The sequence below is a fragment of the Gymnodraco acuticeps genome, unplaced genomic scaffold, assembly GCF_902827175.1.
Source record: "Gymnodraco acuticeps unplaced genomic scaffold, fGymAcu1.1, whole genome shotgun sequence".
NCBI classification, from domain to species: Eukaryota; Metazoa; Chordata; class Actinopteri; order Perciformes; family Bathydraconidae; genus Gymnodraco; species Gymnodraco acuticeps.
In genome coordinates this window covers 53,062-74,394 of record NW_022990842.1, presented here as the reverse complement: position 1 = coordinate 74,394, position 21,333 = coordinate 53,062, and the positions used below count along the sequence as shown (strand labels likewise).

Here is a 21,333-nt window from a genome sequence, read left to right as displayed (position 1 = left end):
CTGAGTGATATCTTGCAAAATAATTCTGGACTATGCGCCATACTGGTAGTTCTTTCTTTTCCTTTAACTCCTCTCGTATATTGAGGTCTACACTTGGCAATGGGAACAACCAGGGTGGAATTTATTACATTACATTGCATTTAGCTGACGCTTGGATGGATGAGATTGGAACTGTGGGGCAATACTGTATTTGATTCAAAGCTATACTTGCTGCTTTAACATCGCCCATCCATCCAAAACTTGTTAAATGTGACTCATTGTGCTGCCAGCAATTCCAGCTTTTTAAGGTTTGATTCTGCTGCTGCCATGAATGCTACGCACCCATAATCGAATACAGGTCTCATGAGTGCCAAATATATATTCAGAAGTGATGGCCTACTCGCTCCCCACTCCTGTCCCGCCAAACACCGAAGTACATTGTTGACCTTTTTACATGTATTTTGAACTTTTCCTATATGATTGCTCCATGTTAGCTTTCCGTCAAACCAAACACCAAGAAGTCTTATTGTATTGACCTGTTCAAGAGATTGCTCATACAATTTTAACGATATAGGAGCAATGTTATGCCATTTTGTAAAACAAATGACCTGCGTCTTAGCTACTGACAGTTTGAATCCCATGTATATGTCCATTTCTCCACTTCAATTATTGCAGCTTGTATTTTATTTCCAACATGTGCTACATTGCGGCCTTTTGCCCACAAAGCCCCATCATCTGCATACAAAGATGTTCCCATACTTGGATGAACTTGATTAAAGATGTCATGTATCATTATATTGAACAGCAACGGACTACACACACGACCTTGCGGAGTACCATTTTCCACAGCATAAACACTTGAATATTCTGCACCTACTCTTGCATGTCATAAGCCTTTTCAATATCAAAGAAGACTGCAATCACTACTTCCTTGTTGGTCTGTGCTTTCCTGATGTCTGATTCTAAGCACAATATAGAATCCATTGTATTCCGACCCTTCTGGAACCCACTTTGATATGGGGACAACAGAGCTTTACTTTCTAAGATATATGTTAACCTTTCTGTAACCATTCTCTCCATGATTTTGCATAAATGAGATGTCAGGGCAATAGGCCTGTAGCTAGATGGATCTGAAGGGTCTTTCCCTGGCTTTAGGATGGGCACTATTATCGCTTGTTTCCACTCTGAAGGAAGTTGGCCAGAATCCCACACCCTATTAAACAACCTTAACACAAAGACTAGAGTGTTATCTCTCATGTGTTCCAACATTTTGTAACAAACACCATCTTTCCCAGGAGTGGTTTGACGAGCACTAATAATTGCTCTTCTCAACTCAAACATATTAAAATGCAGGTCCAACTGATCCCCTACCGCTTCTACTCTATCCAATATTCTCGGGTTTTCCATTAGTGTATTATGTCTGCACTGCCTGGCTACCTCTGTAAGGTTATCTGAACTATGAACTTTCCTAAATGTTTGAGCTAGAAGTTCCGCCTTTCCTAAGTTTGTGACAGCCATTTTGTCCCCTCTGCTCAAAACTGGCAACTCATAATTCCTTCGAATTCCCCCCATTCTCCTAATCATGCCCCAAACATCTGCAAGCTGTACTTCTCTTCCAATACTATTGCAATATTGCCTCCAAAAAGTGCGTTTTTGCGTTACTATTGTTCTCCTCACTATAGCCTGGGCCCTTTTATCCTGATTCAAAGCTTCCTGAGAATGGAGTTTTTTGAGTTGCCTGAATGCTTTATTCCTGTCTTTAATGGATTTACTACATTCACCATTCCACCAGGGTACACTCTTGGTGCGCCTAACTCCTGCAATTTCCGGAATTGTTTCTTTAGCTGAACGAATGATAACCTTAACCAGCTCATCATTGAATTTATTTATATCATCATAATGTTCCTCTGAAGTGTTTTACATCTATTCGTACTTACAACTTGGAAGGCATCCCAATTAGCCTTTCCCAATTTCCATCTAGGAATTTTCTTTTCCTTTTCAAATCTTATGTTGGTCCCAACTTTAGTCATTACCGGATAATGATCGCTGCCCACTGTAGTATGCTTTACCACATTCCATGTACTTATACCTGCTAAAGCACTAGATACAAATGTCAGATCGAGTACTGTTTCTATATTCTTCGAGCAATTATATCGTGTTCCTTCTCCAGTGTTAATACACACTAGCCCGAGGTCATCTATAAATTACTCAACTACAGCACCATTTGCATCTGTGCTACTGCTTCCCCATAGCGAGCTATGTGAATTAAAATCCCCACACCATATTACTTTGTCTTGCAGTGAACCCCCAGCATCCTTTCTTTCATTCCGGCTTGTAGTCTGCGCTGAACAGTTGATCATCTCTGCCATAAACAGTACAAACTCTCTTTTACTCACTATCAGAGTGTCCTCCTTCAACTTAACACAGTTGTGGACTTTTCCTGTTTCTTTGCTCTTATTGTTGTTTCCCATTTTAACCTGCGTTCCTCCTGAAAGTGTCTTTGCTGCCTCTGCATAGCTAACTCCCTGCGTCACCCTGACTCGCTGCACCTCTTCTGCTTTCTTGCTAACCTCACATCCACGGTACGCTGAACTATGCTCCCCTCCGCAATTGCAACATTTCAGTTTTGCCCCTTCTTCACATTTGCCGTATTCATGATCCCCACCACATCTGCCACACCTTTGTTTTCCCTTGCACACTGCCGCCACATGTCCAAATCTCTGACATTTAAAACATATTAGCGGTGGTGGAACATATGGTCTCACATCATAACACATATATCCAATAAGTATCTTTTCCGGAAGCCTTTTTTCATCAAAGGTGATCAGAACCGAAAGACTATCTTCTTTAATCCCATTGCGGTTTGCTTTCATGCGTTTGACATCACTTATTTTTGCATTTGTTATATTCCCTTTCACATCATCAGCTGATATTCTGACGGGATCCCTGTCACAACTCCCCTGACTAGCTTTCTGCCACTGAACAGTGAACATTCCACTTTCTTACCCTCCACGGCACTCATCTTTATTGCTCTCCCCTGTTGCTCTCTATCCCTACATTTGATCAACATTGATCCATTCCTCAATACTTTAGCACTCATTACCTCCCCGATGTCTTTACTGATGGATTTAGTTAACCGTATAGGGTTCCACACGCCGAACGAAGCTCCCTCTTGCGCAAGTTTCACAACCACCATGAACTCCTGTTGCCTATTTCCGACTACTCTTTCTCTCCATTCATCCTCACTACTGCTCTCATCCGAATGAGTATTTCCTCCCTTTTTACGTTTCTTTCTCCTCACTATATCCCATTTTCCATTTTCATAACTCCCGCCTGCTCCCGCCATGTCTCCTAACTCGCTTCCTGCCTCGTCACTTCCCTCTGCCATCTCTCGTCCAGTCACAGTCCAATGTTGCCACCGCCAAAAACGGATCAAGCACCCCCTGTCTGGGATTGTTTTCAGCTGTGTATGTTATATGTATATGAGATGTGCCGTTGCCCGGACGCCATTGGATGCCAGTTTCCTGTCCCTCCTCTGGTAGGCGTGACCGAATATCTGGATTGGAGCAGGTCGGGCCCGACTCACCAATCCCTGCCCACACCTTCCGGGGACTCTTACAAGAGTGTGTGCATCTCAGTTAGACAGGAGAGGTCTGATTCTGTGTCAGACGTCTCTCGGTGCTCTCCTTACGTTCTGTGTCAGTTCAGTGTAGCTCTGTGCTAGTTCTGCTACAGTGGTTAGTTAGGGTATGTGCTTAAGTGTTTTGTGTGTATTCTGTGATTGCTGACGGCGTCGAACTTGTGCGAGACGCCTCACTATTTTAGCCTTAAGTGCCCATAGTGTGCTATGACTGTGATAATCTGTGGCCTTTGTTTTGTGTAGCGTTATTTGTGAACAGATAGCTGCTTTTAAGAGCCTGCATTTTTGGTTATATCATCTTTATTTTGAGTTTATTATTAAAATCAACCTCTTACCAAGAACACCTGGTTTCGTGTTGCTTCCCTTTTACCCTAAGCGAGCTGGGGACGTAACACACATGTTTAGTTGTACATGACTTAAATAGTTGGACAAAACATGTATAACTTGTATTTGAATAGTTATACAAAATTACTGTGTTTACCACAATTTGTTACGTAGCCAAGATGGCGACTATGGACTGTGAGTAGTGTCCAGTGTTTCACACTCAACTTTGTGAGTGTGAAACACTGGATGTGCTAACAGTCATAGCACATTGATTTACACACGGCATCTATTGCACGTCTGTCCGTCCTGGGAGAGGGATCCCTCCTCTGTTGCTCTCCCTGAGGTTTCTCCCATGTTCCCCTTAAACTGTGGGTTTTCTCTGGAAGTTTTTCCTTGTACGATGTGAGGGTCTAAGGACAGAGGGTCTAAGGACAGAGGGTGTCGTTTTTCTCATACTGATATTCTGAACAATCTGTGCTGTTGTATTTGCTGTAAAGTGTCTCTACTGTAGGCTATTTTTATTTTATGTACAGCACTTTGGCTCGACCAAAAATCGTTTATAAATGTGCTATATAAATACAACTACAAAATAAGCGGGTATTAAAGTGTAAATGGACAACAAAATGGAAATGGAAGTGAAAAGGCCTGATGGTGGCGCTAAATCAGAGCCTATTACCTGTTCTCAGTCTTTTTCTCATCATGTATCTTGTGTGTAGTGATCCAATATCGTTACCATAGACTTGCCCTTTAACGGTTATTACGAGCCCTGGCTCAGCCTTACTCACCAAGAGCCCAGCGCCTAGCCTTCTTACTGACAAAGTCACTGATCAAGTCCTTGAAGTCCAGCTTTCTAGCCAACTGGCTTTCAATGGACAGCATGGCAAGACTGCAAAGCCTTATGGGGGGACAGGGCTGCTGAGCCTACAGATGGATCTGTTGGTCCTGGCACCAGGGGAGGGACAACTGATTTAGTATGAATAGCTGCTAAAAATGTACCTGCATTTATTAAATGTCAGCTAAAAGAGGAGTGAAATTAAAAACCTCTGAAGATATTAACAGTACTTAATGTCAGCAAAACATTACAATCATTATTTACAATGGACTATGCTTAGCTAACAGACTAATTTCCACCACTCACGGACCACACCCACCTTTTCTCTTGAAAAACTGGGTGACATACTGTCACCCTTTAGTCCCTCTCTCTTGTCTTTCTCTCCTTTCTTTTCTTTCTTGAAAGCCTGACTTTGTTAGTCGTTGAGACATCGTACACACGTAGGCTAAGTACTAGCATCCCACATGCTCTCGAAGGCCCCGTCTCAGGTCGGTTAAATGAAATCCTTGCTTCCCTCACTTGCGTCGTTTCCCTGCGTCTCTCCCTCCAGGGAAGCATGGAGAGACGCAAGGAAACCATGAGAAGCAGGGAAATGAGTTTTAAGAACAATGGGACGTCCTTTCCTCCGGAGCGTCACATGAAGCGACGTCTGTTTGTGATGACGCTGCACAGCTGATCGTCTGACAGCAGCTCTGTCCCCATTATTTCACAAACACCCCCGCCTCTGTTAGTACACATGTACTGACACAAACATTTGTATCATCTGTTGTAGACCCAAATAAATAAAATAAAATAAGAACTCATTCTCAAAAAAGATAAACGCCATTCTTAAAATGTATAAACGAACAATAGTTTGATTAATATTGATTAGAGTGCACAATAGAAATAAAATTATTGAGAGAAGAAAAAGAGATATGTTATCTATCAAAACCCAGTTAGATTAACATTCATTGGATTGCACACTTTGTTTGTTTGTTTGGATATGTAGCACATTAACATTTTAATAGCACTTAATGACTGACTGAATGGAAATGACAATAAATGAAAATGTAAAATGAAAAAAGCGATCATGAAAATGTTTCCAATAAATGAATAAAATGATTTTTGACCACTTTGTTGTTCAGATATATCACATATTTGTAACTAAATTAAACATTAATTGAAACAAAACACGGTATAGACTGAGGAGTGACTCCCGTGAGGTTCATGTATTTTCTTCACTCCGCTGGGAAACTGCTCTCATGTCAAGAAGCATGAGATCAGTGCATGCACTGCCTCGTCCAATCAGTGAGCGATACACAGTAAGGGCGCGGGGCGAGTGTCTGAGGATTTCATCGGAGGATGGACTGGTGGTTCCTCGATTATCGCTCCTCCATTATCGCTCCTCGCTCCTCGCTCCTCGGTCCTCCGGCAGAAATAAGAGCCATGGGACGGTACTCAAGATGGCGCAGACAAATCAACTTCCGGTGAGACCGAGGACCGACAAGCGAGGAAATGAAAATAGTCGACCTGAGACAGGGCCACTCTCTCTGCTAGAAAGAGCGGTGCCGCACAGCGTTTGGAGGCAGGACCAAACCATTACATGTAAATAGAGGGGGGTGTACAGAGGCTTTGGATAATTAACTTTTGGAAGAAAATAAGTTAAATGAATCGTAAGTTTAGTGACTACATTATTAATTTAACGTTATATTAATGTTAATTATTGATGATTGATGAAAGGTTACTTAAACATTTTTTTCTTAATGTTCTAAAAGTGTCTGGGGCCCCTGTCAGTCACGGGCCCTTAGAATCGTCCTAACTTTTCACCCCCTGGTCATGTGACCATAAATTCAAGAAGCACCCATCATTTATATTTGGCTGTGATGGAGAGTAGCACATTGTAAAGTTGTAAATGTGTTTTTTTTTTTACAATAAACCATGTTTTGCTTGTCAAAGTAAATGTTTAACACATCAGGAATAATTACTGTTATGTCGAAACAAATGTATCCAGGTCTGAAAATATGTATCATACATGTTGGTTATTTTGCAAGGTGTAAAACCATGTGAATCATTTAGCTAAAGATTAGCAGAAAGTGTCTGTGGGGCAAAGTGAGCCACATGCTGGGGGGTAACTTCAGCCAGTGGTTCAATGTACACCCCCATGAGGCACTGGGGTTAAGTTAAGTCTCTGTAGTATAATATGCTATTTCAGTGTAGTTTTACACAACTGATTTGTTTTAATGTTTTAAACATTGTTGAAAAGCCATCATGCCGAGAAAGTCCAAGAGAAAGACTGAGGAGATGGAGAGAGAGCCACTGATAGCGAGGCTGGATCAGATCAGTGGCATAAGACAGAAATACTGACAGGTAGAGACATGAAAAGGAGGGAGGAAAGGAAGTGAAAAGAGTATGGGTACAGAGGAACAGCAGAGGAAAGAGGGTCTTCACACAGGAGAGAGATAATATCATACCCCACTCTCCCCTATGTACAGAAGTACACAAATTGAGACACAGACAGAACATACAGTATCTCCCTTGTGCTGGCAACATTTATTTTAGGATTATTTCTAATTTGTTTATTTATAAAACTGGCACCAGATTACATCTCAGAAGTGCTGGTCTCCCATTCCAGCCTCCCAACCCCTCAGATCTGGTAACACTGCTCCCCATACACGGACAGGTAGGAACCATGGTAATTGTCCCTAACTGTGAAAGAGTCTTCCACTGTTAAGTAGATCACCCCCTCCATCGCTACCTTTAAAACCTGTCTAATCTACTATCTCTTTTTATCGTTTAGTTTTTATGCTCCATATATCTGGAACAAACTCGAAGAACTACGCAGGTCTGCTGCGACTCCCACTTATTTTTCTTTCTCCTTCTTCTTTTTATTAAATCAAATAACTATTAATATCTTACACTGCACTGTCACCTTTATTCTTATTGTATACCTGTATTATTCAGTTTTTAAATTGTACAATGCTTTCTTTTAATGATTTAAAATGTATTCAAATGTAATATTATTGTGTTTCTTTTTCATAATACTTTTATAGTTTGTGTAAAGCATTTGTAATTGCCTTGTGTTTATTACATGTCTTCATGAACACATTCTTGACTAATCGGTATATAAATCTGCACTATACTTTTGTGTTATGTTTTATTTTTGTATTCTATGCCTCTAGTAATTTACTTGTCTCTTATCTTCGTTTGTTATTTTGTTATGGAAAATGTCTGTGTTTTTAAAAAGCTCTTTGTAAAGCATGTTGGTGGACGACTGTTGTATTTTTATATATGCTCTATAAAAGCCTTGACATATTCCAAACCCCTGCACCTTAGTCTTCAAATGAAAAGGTTAAAAGGCTTTTGAATGCAAGATGCTGTTCCCTTTGTACAGAGTATGTTCGTTTTCACGCAGGGATTCCACAGACCCGGCTGTAGGCAACCGCTGCCCTGCCAGTTGCCATGGTGACAGTGCCCACACAAGGGGAATTCCAATCCCCCATCCAAAGAAAATCCTAATCACCTCCAATCACCGACAGGATGTGAGTGACAGACTCGGGGATAGGTTGGGAGTGTGTGCTGCTGATGGCTTTCTATTTATGATCACATTTATATTATCCTGCTACATTGCTTTAACACAACCAAAGTGAATGGACTGTATTTAGTGGACGGTATCAATATAGTACTTTTCCAGTCTTTACGACCCCTCAAAGCACTTTTACATAATACAAGTCAGCATTCACCCATTTACACACATTCATAGAGGCAGAGGCTGCCACCTCACACACATGGCCATCAGTAGCATCATGCCACATGCAAAAGGTGTTCAAGTTATTGTCATATGCACGATAATAACAGTGTAGCAGTGGCAGGATCAGTTATGCGTCTCCCTCCGACAAAGCTGTGTATACAAATAAGTCAAAAACCTAAACGCAAACAACAGGAGTATAGGCTAACGTCAGACTATAAACAAACTACAGCACAGACTTCACGTCACCAGCGCTACGCTAAAGGTGGCTAATGTTCGGCTTGATTAAATTTAGTCACTTTTTAGCAACCGCTGTTATTATGAAACGTAAACGCTTCAGACATTCACCAGTGAGGTGTTTACTGACATGTTTTATGTCAAAGAAGAAAACGTGAAACTCTTTTAAGCTTGTGTTAACCACAGACCTTATTCCAGACATTTAACCAACAACTCGTTTAAAATTCCGTTGAGTTTGAAACAAGGGAACCAGAAGTGATCAAAAGCTGACTCATCTCCAGGTTTTAGTAGTCAGTAGCCTACTCCCTAGTAAAATGAATAAACTGCAGGGTAAACAGGTGTGTAGACATTTATGTATATATAAACATGCTTTGATGGATACGTTTTGAACATGTGTGAGGTTGTTAACAGTTAGTGGGAGAACTCAGCAGGCCTCTGGGATTTATAAACCTGTTTGCAGAATAGATGACCAGCAGCCATCTGTAAAAGCAATCCATTCTTGCAAACCATGTATCATAAAATATGCTTTGGTGTTTCTGCTGCACTTTATCCTTGGCATGTGATATTACATGTTATACATTAAACTCATGTTGTATAGTTATAATGTTATTCCTTTGATCTGTCCAGCTTAATGAGCTCTCTGTATGTCACTGCAGTATGCTGATATGGAATCTTATATATTTGAAAGCATTTTCTAGACTCCCTGTGTGTGTATATTCAGTAAATGATCAAAGTGTGTATTTTCAGCAGCATTATTCAACTGGATGAGCATTCTCCTCCTGCTCCAGTGATCAGAGAGGATGCTGACAGTATATGACATGCCAATAAAACTAATCGGATCCCTCTGCATCCACTGATCAATTTCTCCGGCAGCCAGACCTCTGAGACCCCCCTGCACATGCTCAGTAAATATTCACTTCTCCAGGAGCAGTCAAGTGAGCAGTCCTGTTTACTGAGGCGTGTTCCCTGCCTGCTTCAAGAATATTTATGTGACTGTTTTATAGCCATAACATTACCATATTATAAACATGTAGATCTAAATAAACTATGAACATTTGTAATTAGCAATGTCAAAAGACAACGTTTTAGCGAAGTACTCTCAAAGATGGGACACCTTTTTTGGATGTATTGTTATAAAAAGAACAGGAGGTAGGCATTTTTGTATTATTGTTATAATTTTGTTATTTTTATAATTTGTATTATTTAACCAGGTTTCCAGGTTTATAGAGTGTTGCGTTAATGATTTTTAAACAGAACATTTAGTCAGCATTGTAGTACTTCCTGTTGGTTGTGAACTGAGTTTTTGTTTGGATGCCTAAAATAAGCTGAAGAGATTGTCACATATTTTTCTAAGACATCAAAATACATCAGAAAATTCTCCACAGGTGAACTTCTACATCTTTGACATGTCTTAAAAAACACTGGTTGCTAAAGAGCTTATAAATAATAAGACTACTAAACGTCAATACGCCGAACATTAGCAGCCTCGAGCTTAGCGGTGACATAAAGTCATGCGACCGTGAAGTAGTTTGTTTTTAGCCATTTATAGGTACATATTGATCCTAATATTAAGACCAGGACAGTCAACAGGCCTAACTCATTAAGATATTTCTCTTTGGCTCATTACTAAATATTAGACTTATTTATACAAAGCGGTCCCAGTGGACGAAAGGGTTTGACGTTATCACTTTGTTGTGTGTTAGCAAATTGTATTGGGTTTTCCAAATGAAAGTGTTCTAGCAAACCATTAATATGTTCATATTTAATATTCTGAGCTAATATTACCTTTGTGTTTTTCAACGATGAATTCACAATTAAAGATATTCAAAAGATTATTACTACAAGACTTATTGCCAAGAACTTGACTTATTACTGTAGTTATTATAACAAATGCAATGTCCTTTTTAGCTTATTCGCTTTTTATTATTAAGCTTTAATGTGTACTCAATAAAGTGCTTAAGTATTTCCATTTACAAGTGACAGCACAATTAATGCAATCTTTTTGCCAACCTGTGTTCCTTTTACTTCTAATCTGCAAAACATTTTCTTCCAACAAGGCAGTATGTAATAAAGGTCCTCTGATAGGGGATTAAATACAGCTCCGAGCCCTGGGTATGATCTGGATTATGTGCTGCCGCTTCCTGTGTGTCAGTCACACCTCAGACCTGCTTCCTGCTACATCGCACAGCCTGTAAATAGAACATGTTCCCGTGTGATGTGTGTGGAGCGGCCTCAGTGGAGCTGCAGGTGAGCCGCCTCATGCTGAGCAGGACATTACATTATCAGTGAGTGTGACCGCTGATGGGGAACAAATGTGCTGCTGGAGGTAAATTACCTGTGGCAAGCATAATAACCTCAATGCTGAGGAGCCAGAAATGTAAAGATGTTTAGTTGAGTGATTTGTATCTGGTAAACTGGCTAGTCATGCCCAACCCTAGCTCTATGTGGTTACCCGTGGCACCTCCACTAGAAAGAAGAAAGCTAGAACTGAGTGAGGTGTTAAGGGTGGCCATGTCATTGGTTTAGGGTTAGGGTTGTGGTTAACTGTGGATGCTACAGTCATGACATTTGGCATCTGTGATGGTTTCCTCCTTCCTCTCAAGTGTACCATGTTTGGCACCTCTAGCCTCTTCCTTTGCTATAGCTGTCATTGACAGCCATTATAGCGAAAAAGGGATGATCATCATATAACTCCAGAAGAGTATGTGGTACAGTCACCATATTTGGTGTGCATGATTGTCTTATCACACTGCTTAAGTGCACCTAGTTGGGCGTTTCTAGCTGCGTTCTTTCATATAACTGCCATTGACCCTCCATTGTAAAGTGTCACGATTTTTTAAAACGGAAGGCCATAGCAACTCTCTGTGGACCATGGTTGATAGATTATTGGACCCTCCATTCCAAAGTTATGAACACACACACACACGTCCACTAACCCCACTTATGTGCAATATATCTCTTTTAACATTTAATATTATTACTATTATTATCACTTCTGCTAACTCACTACCTAAGACTGTCAAAATAAAACTGCAATATATATATATATTTTTTTTTACATTTAACAATATATTAAAGGTGGGGTAGGTAATTTTGGAGTAACCAGCTCGAGTGCGCTAGAATTTGAAAATACACAACCGGAAAAAAATCTGCAACTTCCTCACAGAGCCCCTCCTCCAACACACACGAACGCGCACATGACCAATGAGGGCACGAGATAAGTTTGTGCACAGATGGAAGGCTGACAGGCAGGTAGGCCATCCAGTTATTTTAGCCGGCCGGCTAAAATGATTGGTCGTGCTTTTTACAGCGCTACAGCTTCCACAGCAGAGATATTCATTGCTATCGGGATGTTAAGAGCATTCCATGGAATATAACAAAAAGTGTATCTCGAGCCGGTTTCTCAAACTTACCTACCCCACCTTTAATGTTATTACTGGCTGTAACTACAGGACTGTTATATGTTTACTTTCTTTGATATTGCTGCTACTTGGATGTGTACTATTTGATTTTCAATTATTATTTTTTATTGACGGTTGCCCCTTTATTTAAATTTGACCTTTTATGTGCACTGTCCACTTTGCTGTAACAATATATATGTCCTTGCTTGTGGAGCAATAAAGGTTTTCAAACAGGTTTACCCCATTAATACCTATAAATGATGATGATATGAGAGTGTTTGACGAACAAGAAGAACATCAGTTTTCCTCCTGGTCCACTGTCTGTATGTGCATGCTGAACATTCATGTGGTGTTCATACCTATCCCTGGCTCTACAAATAAAGATCGAGTTTTGGTTCTGTGTATTTTCCTTCAGATTAACACCATTATGTTTGCTTTACCATACATGAAAGAAGCAAAAAGCAAGCGTGAGAAGAAAATGAAACTCGGAGCTGCTGTCTCCCTGCTGCCAAGCCTCACTGCATCATAATACAGTAATTACTCAGTATTTATACATGTCATATTTAATCAGCAGCAGGCATTTTAGAAGGGCAGAAATGCTAACGCAGCACGGTTTCCTGTGTCAGACTGAACCTGATTCAGGCAGGCAGCTCAGTGTGACGTGTTTCAAACTGCTGCACTCAGAATACTCAGGACACTGTCCATGTAACACTTTTGGATTTATTGTTTTGTAACTAGTGACTACCAATTTCCTTTACATGCATAACTTCATTGGTGGTGTTTTATACTACGGCACCATCTGGTGGCTGTAACTGCACGGCAAGTGAAAACCTCAGGGGTGAAACGGGTGTATACCAAACAGAGGGTCAGCGGTTCAATTCCCAGCCCCTGCAGTCGTTATAGGGAAGTGTCATTGGGCAAGAAACGTAACCCTAAATTATTGTATCAATAATTATTTATTTATTTTTCTGGTAGAATTCAAGTCATGCAACATGCTGAAAGGTTGAACGCTGGGGAATCAAACCATCACACTGCATCTCATCAGTACAGCTTCCATTGGTTTGGACTCTTAGGAGTGACTGCCCCACTGTGGAGAGAATGCTTCACTACATGTTAGAATTAAAGTGGACATCATTTTCCACTTAAACTTTATTTCAACTCAAAGTACAAAGCAAGACACTCAATGTTTTGTCTTTACAAAATAAAGTGTTAAAAACTATAGAGATTGTGCACAAACACAAAGAAGAAGCCTGATGAACAGACAGAGTGACACCAAGAACAGAAAGTAAACACTAAAGATAGAAACTTATCTCCCCTTCACACTTAAAGTAAAGTCTGCAGGATACTGACTGCACGAGCATAGTGTTAAAAAAATGCAATCCAGACACCGTTGAAGGAGCTGTAACAGTGATTTGAAAGTCAGCTGGGGGAAGAAAAGCACTGTAAAACGATATATTGTACTTCTCCAAAACGACAGTACACTGCTTCAGTGGAGCTGCTCAGCCTACGTGCAAAAAGAAAAAATAATCCTCATGTTTGTGTTCTTCTGTAACACTCAACCGTGGTGGGCTCTAGAGAAAGGAGAGCACACTTCACATCCCTTGGATCCAGACATTCAAAATCTCTGTTTGACCAGAGACTAAGGTCACTTTGTAAGTGCTATAATTTCTGATTAGATATTACCGATATTCACAGAGTATTTGTTTCCTCTGTCCAATCATGGATTGGGTGTGTAACGAATTAAGTAAACAAAAGTCTATATTTAATAATAATACAAAATAACCCTTTTCCTGGAGAACAGAGATAGTGTGGGTTCATTTCAAACATTTAACAAAATGAAGGTTATCTGTCATTATTTTAAAGTTCTCACACTTGAGCGAAGTTGAAGACCACCAGCAGGGTGCTATCCCTTTAAATGGAACGTTCTGAACTAAGAATGTCTCCTTACATCATGTAGCTGTCATTAACTCTGAGACATCTTCCAGGAGCAGTTCAGGTGTGAGCGTGTGCAAACAGGAGGACACTGAGACACTGCTTAACACCTCCTCAGGAACTGAACAGCAGCAGAGGAACAAGCTGATTCCAGCGTCTGTCCTTCACTGGTCCTTTATGCTGAGCACTGGGTCCACCAGCTTATTATGGACATGCATCAAACCTCAAATAAAAAGAAAGGGGGAATAAAATCATATTACAAACACACAAATACACAAATACCTGCAGACAATGACTGAAATCTCTAATATTGAGCAACAACAAATCTTCCTATAGACAGGACCACAGCGTGAAGTGACACTATTAGTCAAATATTGCCTCTATAGATCTGCACATATCAGTTATAATGAACTGCTGTCCATTTCTAACTTGAGAACCGCACATCCTGCTGCTCTTAAATGTTAAAATAGATGAAATAAATTGCATCTAGGTCTGACACTGTCTCATAATAAAAGGATAGGTAACATATCACTTTCATTTTTGGTCAAATCAAAGTGAAATGGAATGTATTGATTGTATTATTTCTGTGAATATAGGTGTGTAAATACCCATAGACTAATCACTTTGTTGTGACCTAAAAGTTTGCACGTATGCCATGTGCAAACTTTTAGTCTGATTTTAGAGTGAGTTAGGGCAAATAGCTGTACAATGTGTTGGAGCGCTAACCAATAGGCAGTCTGACTGAAGTAAGACAGTCGAATCAAATAGTGCTGAAGTAAATCCTCCCTCCATAGATGTTGCTCTATGTGATACACCCTTAGTTTTACAATACACTGGTGTCTCTAACCCTTGGCATAGCAAGCTTTTATGAACGACCTCTTGTCTTCACAGAGCAGAGTAGGGTTAGTGAGATGAGTTGTTGGTACCTTTGAAGTACTTCACGGTTTTCACTCGCAGCTCCAGGGTGGCGTCCTCGTCACAGACGAAGTTGGTGCGGGGGTGCTGCTGGAACGCTGACACGGTCCACATGTGGTTCACCCCCTCCTCTATGGCTTTGTACAGAGCGAAGGCTTTGTGTGCTCCTGTGATCAGAATCATCACCTGAGCAGAGCGGGGGGGGGGCAACTACATCACTACATTTATCTGACAGCTTTAGTTACTTTACAGATTCAGATTATTGGCTAATAAATCAACCAATTAAAAAAGAGTGACATAATTGTAGGTCAAAATATCTAGCAGTACATAAAGTAATACAAATCAGCTTCACCTTGTGATGCATTAAAGGTCACCTAATATGCAAAATCCACTTTTGCATTAAAGATCCCCTCTCTTTTTGTCCTGATCCATTTATATAAAAAACCTGTCTGAAAATGAGCTGATCAGATGTTGGTCACTTTGTGATGTCACAATGTTTTTTTGGCTTGTGTAACCATTAGCCAATCAGCAACCAAGGTAACCCCCCCCCACCGTATCACCTGAATCTCCTCCTCGAGCCCCATTAGGCGCTTTCACACCGGGGTACTTTTCCCTTTTAGTTCCGATAGTTCCTGGGATTTTGCGTTCACACCAAAAAGAGAACTTAGTTCATGAGAACTTTTTTACCCCCTTTTCCGTCCCTGCTAGAGAGCAGGTACTTTCCTGGGGAGAAAAAAGTTCCAATTTCTGATTGGCTGGGCGAATTGCAAACCACACCCCGTAAAACTCTGAAAAGCTATGTGAAGCCGCCATTGTATTTGCTGGCATTAGCATTATTAGCATTAGCCCCGCGCACCAACGCAGAGAGACTAACTTATGGCAACACAAAAGAAAACATGGGAGCGGTGGAGATGAGGAGGTGTCGGCGTTCTGGCGATTTACTCGGAAGGCTTCAGTAGAAGCTGCTGGGAGTCCCAGCAGCTTCTACTGGAGCCAGTCCCTAACTCCGGGGACTTCTGTCTTCGGGTGGCAGTATACGCCGTGAAGTGGTTTGCGGCCTGCCAGTAAACCCAAAGCAGAAGAAGAAGAAGTGACGTCAGCGGCTTCATTTGCCTAATCCACCCTCAGGGACTTATTCCGGTGTGAACGCGATTCTGCTCTTTAGTTCCATGGGGGAACTAAGTGCTGGCACTAAGTGCTGGGATCTAAGCACGGCAAAGTACTTGGTGTGAAAGCGGCTATTGTGTTCTTTTCAACCAAATATCTCTCAGAGGGGTGAGGGGAGTGGCTCCTTCATTTCATCTAAAGTAACAGACAGAGGGGTGTTTCTCAATCACGAGTAAAGCTGCTCCAGAGCCACTATTTCAAGCATACTACGTCATCGAGTGCCGCCGAAGTACTGTTCCAATGTCCAGCATACTTGGAAATCTACCGAGCCCGGCGTACTTCGTTTGGAGAAATGTCGAGGCTGCACATGTGTAGACTCCGCGGTCTTAAAATCCCCACAATGCTTTGCGCACGGACCAATTTCCCCAAATCTGTGGCGGAAAATGTAAGGCGGGGCCTCTCATATGAAGCACACCTGCACACTTGCTCACCTGTTCTACTCTTTGTTTTTCGAAAGCCAGGAAGTATTCTTGCCTCGCTTCTGAAGCAAGACGCTCGGAAGACATGTGCTACCAAGCAAGCGTACTCGCGATTGAGAAACACCCAGAGAATCAGCACTTTTGAAACAGAGGGGATTATGGGATGCTGCAATGATCTGTTTGGTGTTTGGAGCCAAACACTTCAAAGACATGTTTTGTGTGTATATATATATATATATTAGGGCTGTCAAGTTAACGCGTTAATAACGCAAACAAAAATTAGCGCCACTAATTATTTTAACGCGATTAACGCATGTGTATTTTTTTCCTCTGCCGCCCCGTAGTTTCAGAGCGCATCGAGTTTAAAATACCATCTACAAGCTGATGCTGACAGCCCCGCTCCTGCCGCCTGCTTGCGGCAGACCACACTTCCACGCTCACCGGCAGGCACCGACTGGCTGTTGGGAGGACCGGGAGGGTGTGTGTATGTGTGGCCCGAGGGAGCGAAAGAGAGACCTTACGTGTATTGTTGTTGTTAGCATCTGGTGCTAGCTAGCTGCGCTACCGGATATAAGGAGCTGTTTAAATGAAAACAGAGGAGCGACATTTCGCCGAGCCCTTGACTTTATGCAGGAAGCCAGACATTGGGACATTGTACGAAAAGTCAGCACACTCAGCACGGATGGTGCTTGCAACATGATTGCAGCGTCCAGGCAGCTCCCGTTCGAGCATATGCCTTGAGTTGCACGCACGCACGCACGCAAATGTGCGATTAATTTGCGATTAACTATGGACAATCATGCGATTAATCGCGATTAAATATTTTAATCGACTGACAGCCCTAATATATATATATATATATATATAGATGAAAAAATAATAGGGGACCTTTAAAACAACAATTATGATCATAATGAACATTTGAAATATTGTACTCTTTACTCTACTGAATTTACATTAGGAGTTACTTTGCATATTCATATTATTAATACAAATGATTAAACCCACTAATGAATGAACACATTTATGATTGAATAGAAAGATAATTGCAATATGATAATTATAACAACATTTAATTAATCTACACAATAATGTATCACTAATTATATTCGAGTGATAAAATGGGCCACTATCTCAATGAGTTATTTTACTTTTGGTACGTTAGAGTTGTGTATTTTACTTTTGGTACTCTAACTATATATACACACCTCTAACGTACGAAAAGTCAAATAACTCGTTGATAGTTGGCATCAAAAAAGTTTATTTTAATGCTAATAATTTTTAAGTAAGATTTCAAAGGAATTCTACTTGTAGCAATATCACTTAATATAAAAATGGAGTACTTCTTCCGTACGTACAGAGTAATATCATAACCTGGTTACATGGGGTTAATTATTGCAGGACATTGTGGTACCAGATGAAGTGTGTGACTGACCTCTTTGGCGCCCATGACAGTTCCAACGCCGACCGTCAGAGCCATGGTGGGGACCTTGGAGAGGTCGTTGCCAAAGAAACGGGCGTTGGCTACAATGGTGTCCTTGGCCAGCGTTTTCACTCTGGTCCTGGAAACCAGGCTGGAGCCCGGCTCGTTGAACGCTATGTGGCCGTCAGGGCCGATACCTGCAGGGAGATAACATCTGGAGATTCAGCTGAGAGACCACTCATAAAGTGACACAATTGTATATACGTTCATATTTTCTTTTAATTTAACATATGTAAGTGCAGGATAGATAAATATACAATTTAAGGTATTTGTTGACGAGTACTTATCTACAAAAACAAATTAGGGTCACATGTGAATTTATTTTTAGATCTGACCAAAAGGTAGTTTTTTCTTAGTTCTGAGATTAAAGTCAAGAGTTTTGCGAAAAAGAAAATCTTAATTAAATCATAATTCTGACTTTTTTCTGAAAATAAAGCTATAATTCCGAGGTTAAAATCTGACTTTCTTTCCCCAAAAAATAGTAATACTTTGGTCTCTGTCAAAAAAAAGTTCACGTGACCCTAATTCTTTTAAATCGGCCATCGATTATTTATTTTTGTATTAGTAGTAGTAGTAGTACTAGTAGTAGTAGTACTAGTAGTAGTAGTGTGTTATTAATTCTCATGGAATTGTTTTTAATTGTTGATTTCCTGTTTGGCTTAATGATGGTTAAACAGAAGATCATTTTAGTTTCACTTCCATACTTGATTGTTTTTTATATGAGATATTTAGTTTGGATTGTTTTAGGTTGTTGTGTTTATATTGCTATTGTGTGGACCCCAGGAATAATAGCTAATGCCCATGCTAATGGGGACCCTAATCAAGGCGTAGAAACGAGTCTGACCTCCTACGAACAGCTCGATGCCCCCCGCCTCGCTGATCTTCTGCTCGTACGCCTGGCACTCAGCCTCCAGGTCCTCCACGTTCCCGTCCAGGACGTGAGCGTGGGCGGGATCGATGTCGATGTGCTTGAAGAAGTTGTTCCACATATAAGAGTGATAGCTCTCTGGATGAGCCCGAGGCAGGCCTGGAGAACAAGATGGACGCCCATTTTAACCAAAGAGCAATTTGGTGCAACATGTGCAATGATTCCTGCAGATCTTCTGTTCCAACTAAAGAACAAAAGTAACTGATGTAGATGTGAGGGGCTGTCCGGCTGTGGAAGCTATCACATCCGGGGTAAGGCTGAAATAAATATAGTGCTTAGCTAACTAATGAAAACTGGTCGTCTCGAGGCAACTTGAGACAAATCTGCCTACATAACATTAGCATTAGTGGAATGTACAGCAAAAAACAAGACTGAAAAGACGATATAATACAGTTGAAATCCAATTTAAAGCGTTAAAACACTTCAAAACCAAAACACATTACACGTTGTCAAATAAACCAAGTCTAAAATTGAAAGAAATGTGTATAATCAGCCTTTAACTCACCTACATATTCATCCATGTTGAAGGTCTTCACATATTTGAATGAAATATCTCCACTTCTGTAGTATTCTATCAACTTCTGGTAACAGCCATAGGGAGTGCTCCCTGGAAGAAATGAGAAGATCAGTACAGGCTCCGCTTAACGCTGATATAAACACAGAAACCGTTTACCAGCTCTCACCTGTAGGTAGGCCCAGGGTGAAGTACCTCTCTGCCGAGGGTTTGAACTGGATGATTCTGTTGCGGATGTATTTGGCCGCCCACTCACTGGCCAGGTCATAGTCCTCCAGAATCACCAGCCTCATGATCGTGGCTTACTTAATGAAGCAAGTTAAGACAAAGCTTACAAAACAGTTACAGAGGCCCTGTCATGCTTTTTGGGGTTTTCCCTTTCCTGTACTGTAATCTCCTGTAAATGTTCTGCAAAGGATAAACCCCAAAGTAACCTCCAGACCTTTGCCAGCTTTGCAACACTTTAATGCATAAATAATTATAAAACATAACATATATATTATTAGTATATGTTGATGCCAATACTTTTGTACTTTTACTTTAGTAACATGTTGATTGCAGTACACTCTGGTACTTCTAGTTTTACTCAAGTAGACTATCTGAGTACTTCTTCCACCTTTGGTACCCCCTCACAGAATCCACATGACATTAAGGAATATTTTAGGGAGCAGATATTAGAAAAAAACTCCTCCCCTCTCCAAATAGGCCTGCCTTTATAAGAGTTTGCCGTTATCTCTTGGTGAGAGACTGTGAGTAACTCTGCTGAAATGTTTTCTACTTGAGGCTAAGAGCTAATGCTAGCAAGGGAGGAAACAACAGGAGCGATTTTTAAGAGTTTAATGCACAGCAATGTCACTCAGCTCATTTAAAAAATGCTCGTTAAAAGGTTATTAGCACAAACTACAGAATTCGACATTAACCCGGTTTTACCTGCTAAATCCGCTGTTTGTCAGGAGAGAATTCAGCTGTTGGAAGCAAGCACCAAGGAAGTGCGCCGGACTCTGAGGAAAATATTCGTTGTGGCCAAATGGCGGTACTACACTTCTGTATCAGTCGCTGGGCCCGGAAATACTTTTTCCCATTGACTTACATTGGGAAAGAGACGTCTGTAAATCGTTGGATCATTTAAAAAAAAAAAACTAAATAAACTACCCAGTATGAACATTTGTATAGCCCTTATTAAAAACATTCGGTCCTCAATTTGTAAAATGTGCTAATAACGTTATTCTGAGTTATTTTCCTCGGCATTATGAACGCGGATCTAACCCACGGGACCGCGCCGCCCGGCACGTTCATGTGACGTGTTCAGTACTACATGAGTTTTACCTTTGCATATGGCTGTCTAACAGAAGTTAAATCCATTTCTCACTTATTCTGACAATGTACTTAACCCCAAATAAAAGAACCCAATAAAAAGAGTTGTCAAATAATAGTGAAGTCACGTTATAATAACAATAACTCATCTCTCTCTCGTTTTATTTTTGAGCTTTGCCAAAAGTCACTGTGTCAATATTGTCCTACTTGGGTTGCCGTCCGGACTTGTCCAATATGGTGGACCATCTCGCACATGCGCAGTACCGATCGGGCAGGGGGACGGATCGGGTAGTGACAGTGACAACCTTTACCCATGGATGCACAATAAGAACGGATTATATGATTATATGAATACTTTCGTGACGTTTCGCTCTCTCAAAAGTTGGGCAATTTTGTCTTCATGCACCAATGAGCAACTCTCATAGGAATGAACGAGGCCCCGCCTAGACGCTTGTTTTGTTACGTTAAAAACTCCCGGTCAGGTGACTTCACTGTAGAATGTATGGAAGTCCAGGAGGGACAAT

General features: G+C 40.9%; 1 protein-coding gene across 1 annotated transcript; it reads right to left on the bottom strand.

The window, feature by feature from the left end:
- Positions 1 to 13,271: 13,271 nt before the first annotated feature.
- On the bottom strand, positions 13,272 to 20,663 carry LOC117557328 (glucosamine-6-phosphate isomerase 2). Its single transcript, XM_034233126.1, has 7 exons — positions 20,426 to 20,663; positions 19,665 to 19,800; positions 19,487 to 19,588; positions 18,898 to 19,080; positions 18,006 to 18,190; positions 14,996 to 15,170; positions 13,272 to 14,292 (listed from the first exon to the last, which is right to left on the bottom strand). The coding sequence occupies exons 2-7, from the start codon at positions 19,786 to 19,788 to the stop codon at positions 14,234 to 14,236; spliced, it is 828 nt and encodes a 275-aa protein (XP_034089017.1). The 5' UTR covers positions 19,789 to 19,800; positions 20,426 to 20,663; the 3' UTR covers positions 13,272 to 14,233.
- Positions 20,664 to 21,333: the final 670 nt, after the last annotated feature.

Coding starts and splice junctions, on each gene's coding strand:
- LOC117557328 (XM_034233126.1), bottom strand. CDS start 19,788: ATGAGGCTGGTGATTCTGGAGGACTATGACCTGGCCAGTGAGTGGGCG. Junction 19,589..19,664: donor CACCCTGGGCCTACCTACAG/GTGAGAGCTGGT, acceptor CATTTCTTCCAG/GGAGCACTCCCTATGGCTGT. Junction 18,191..18,897: donor CATCGAGCTGTTCGTAGGAG/GTCAGACTCGTT, acceptor ATCTCCCTGCAG/GTATCGGCCCTGACGGCCAC.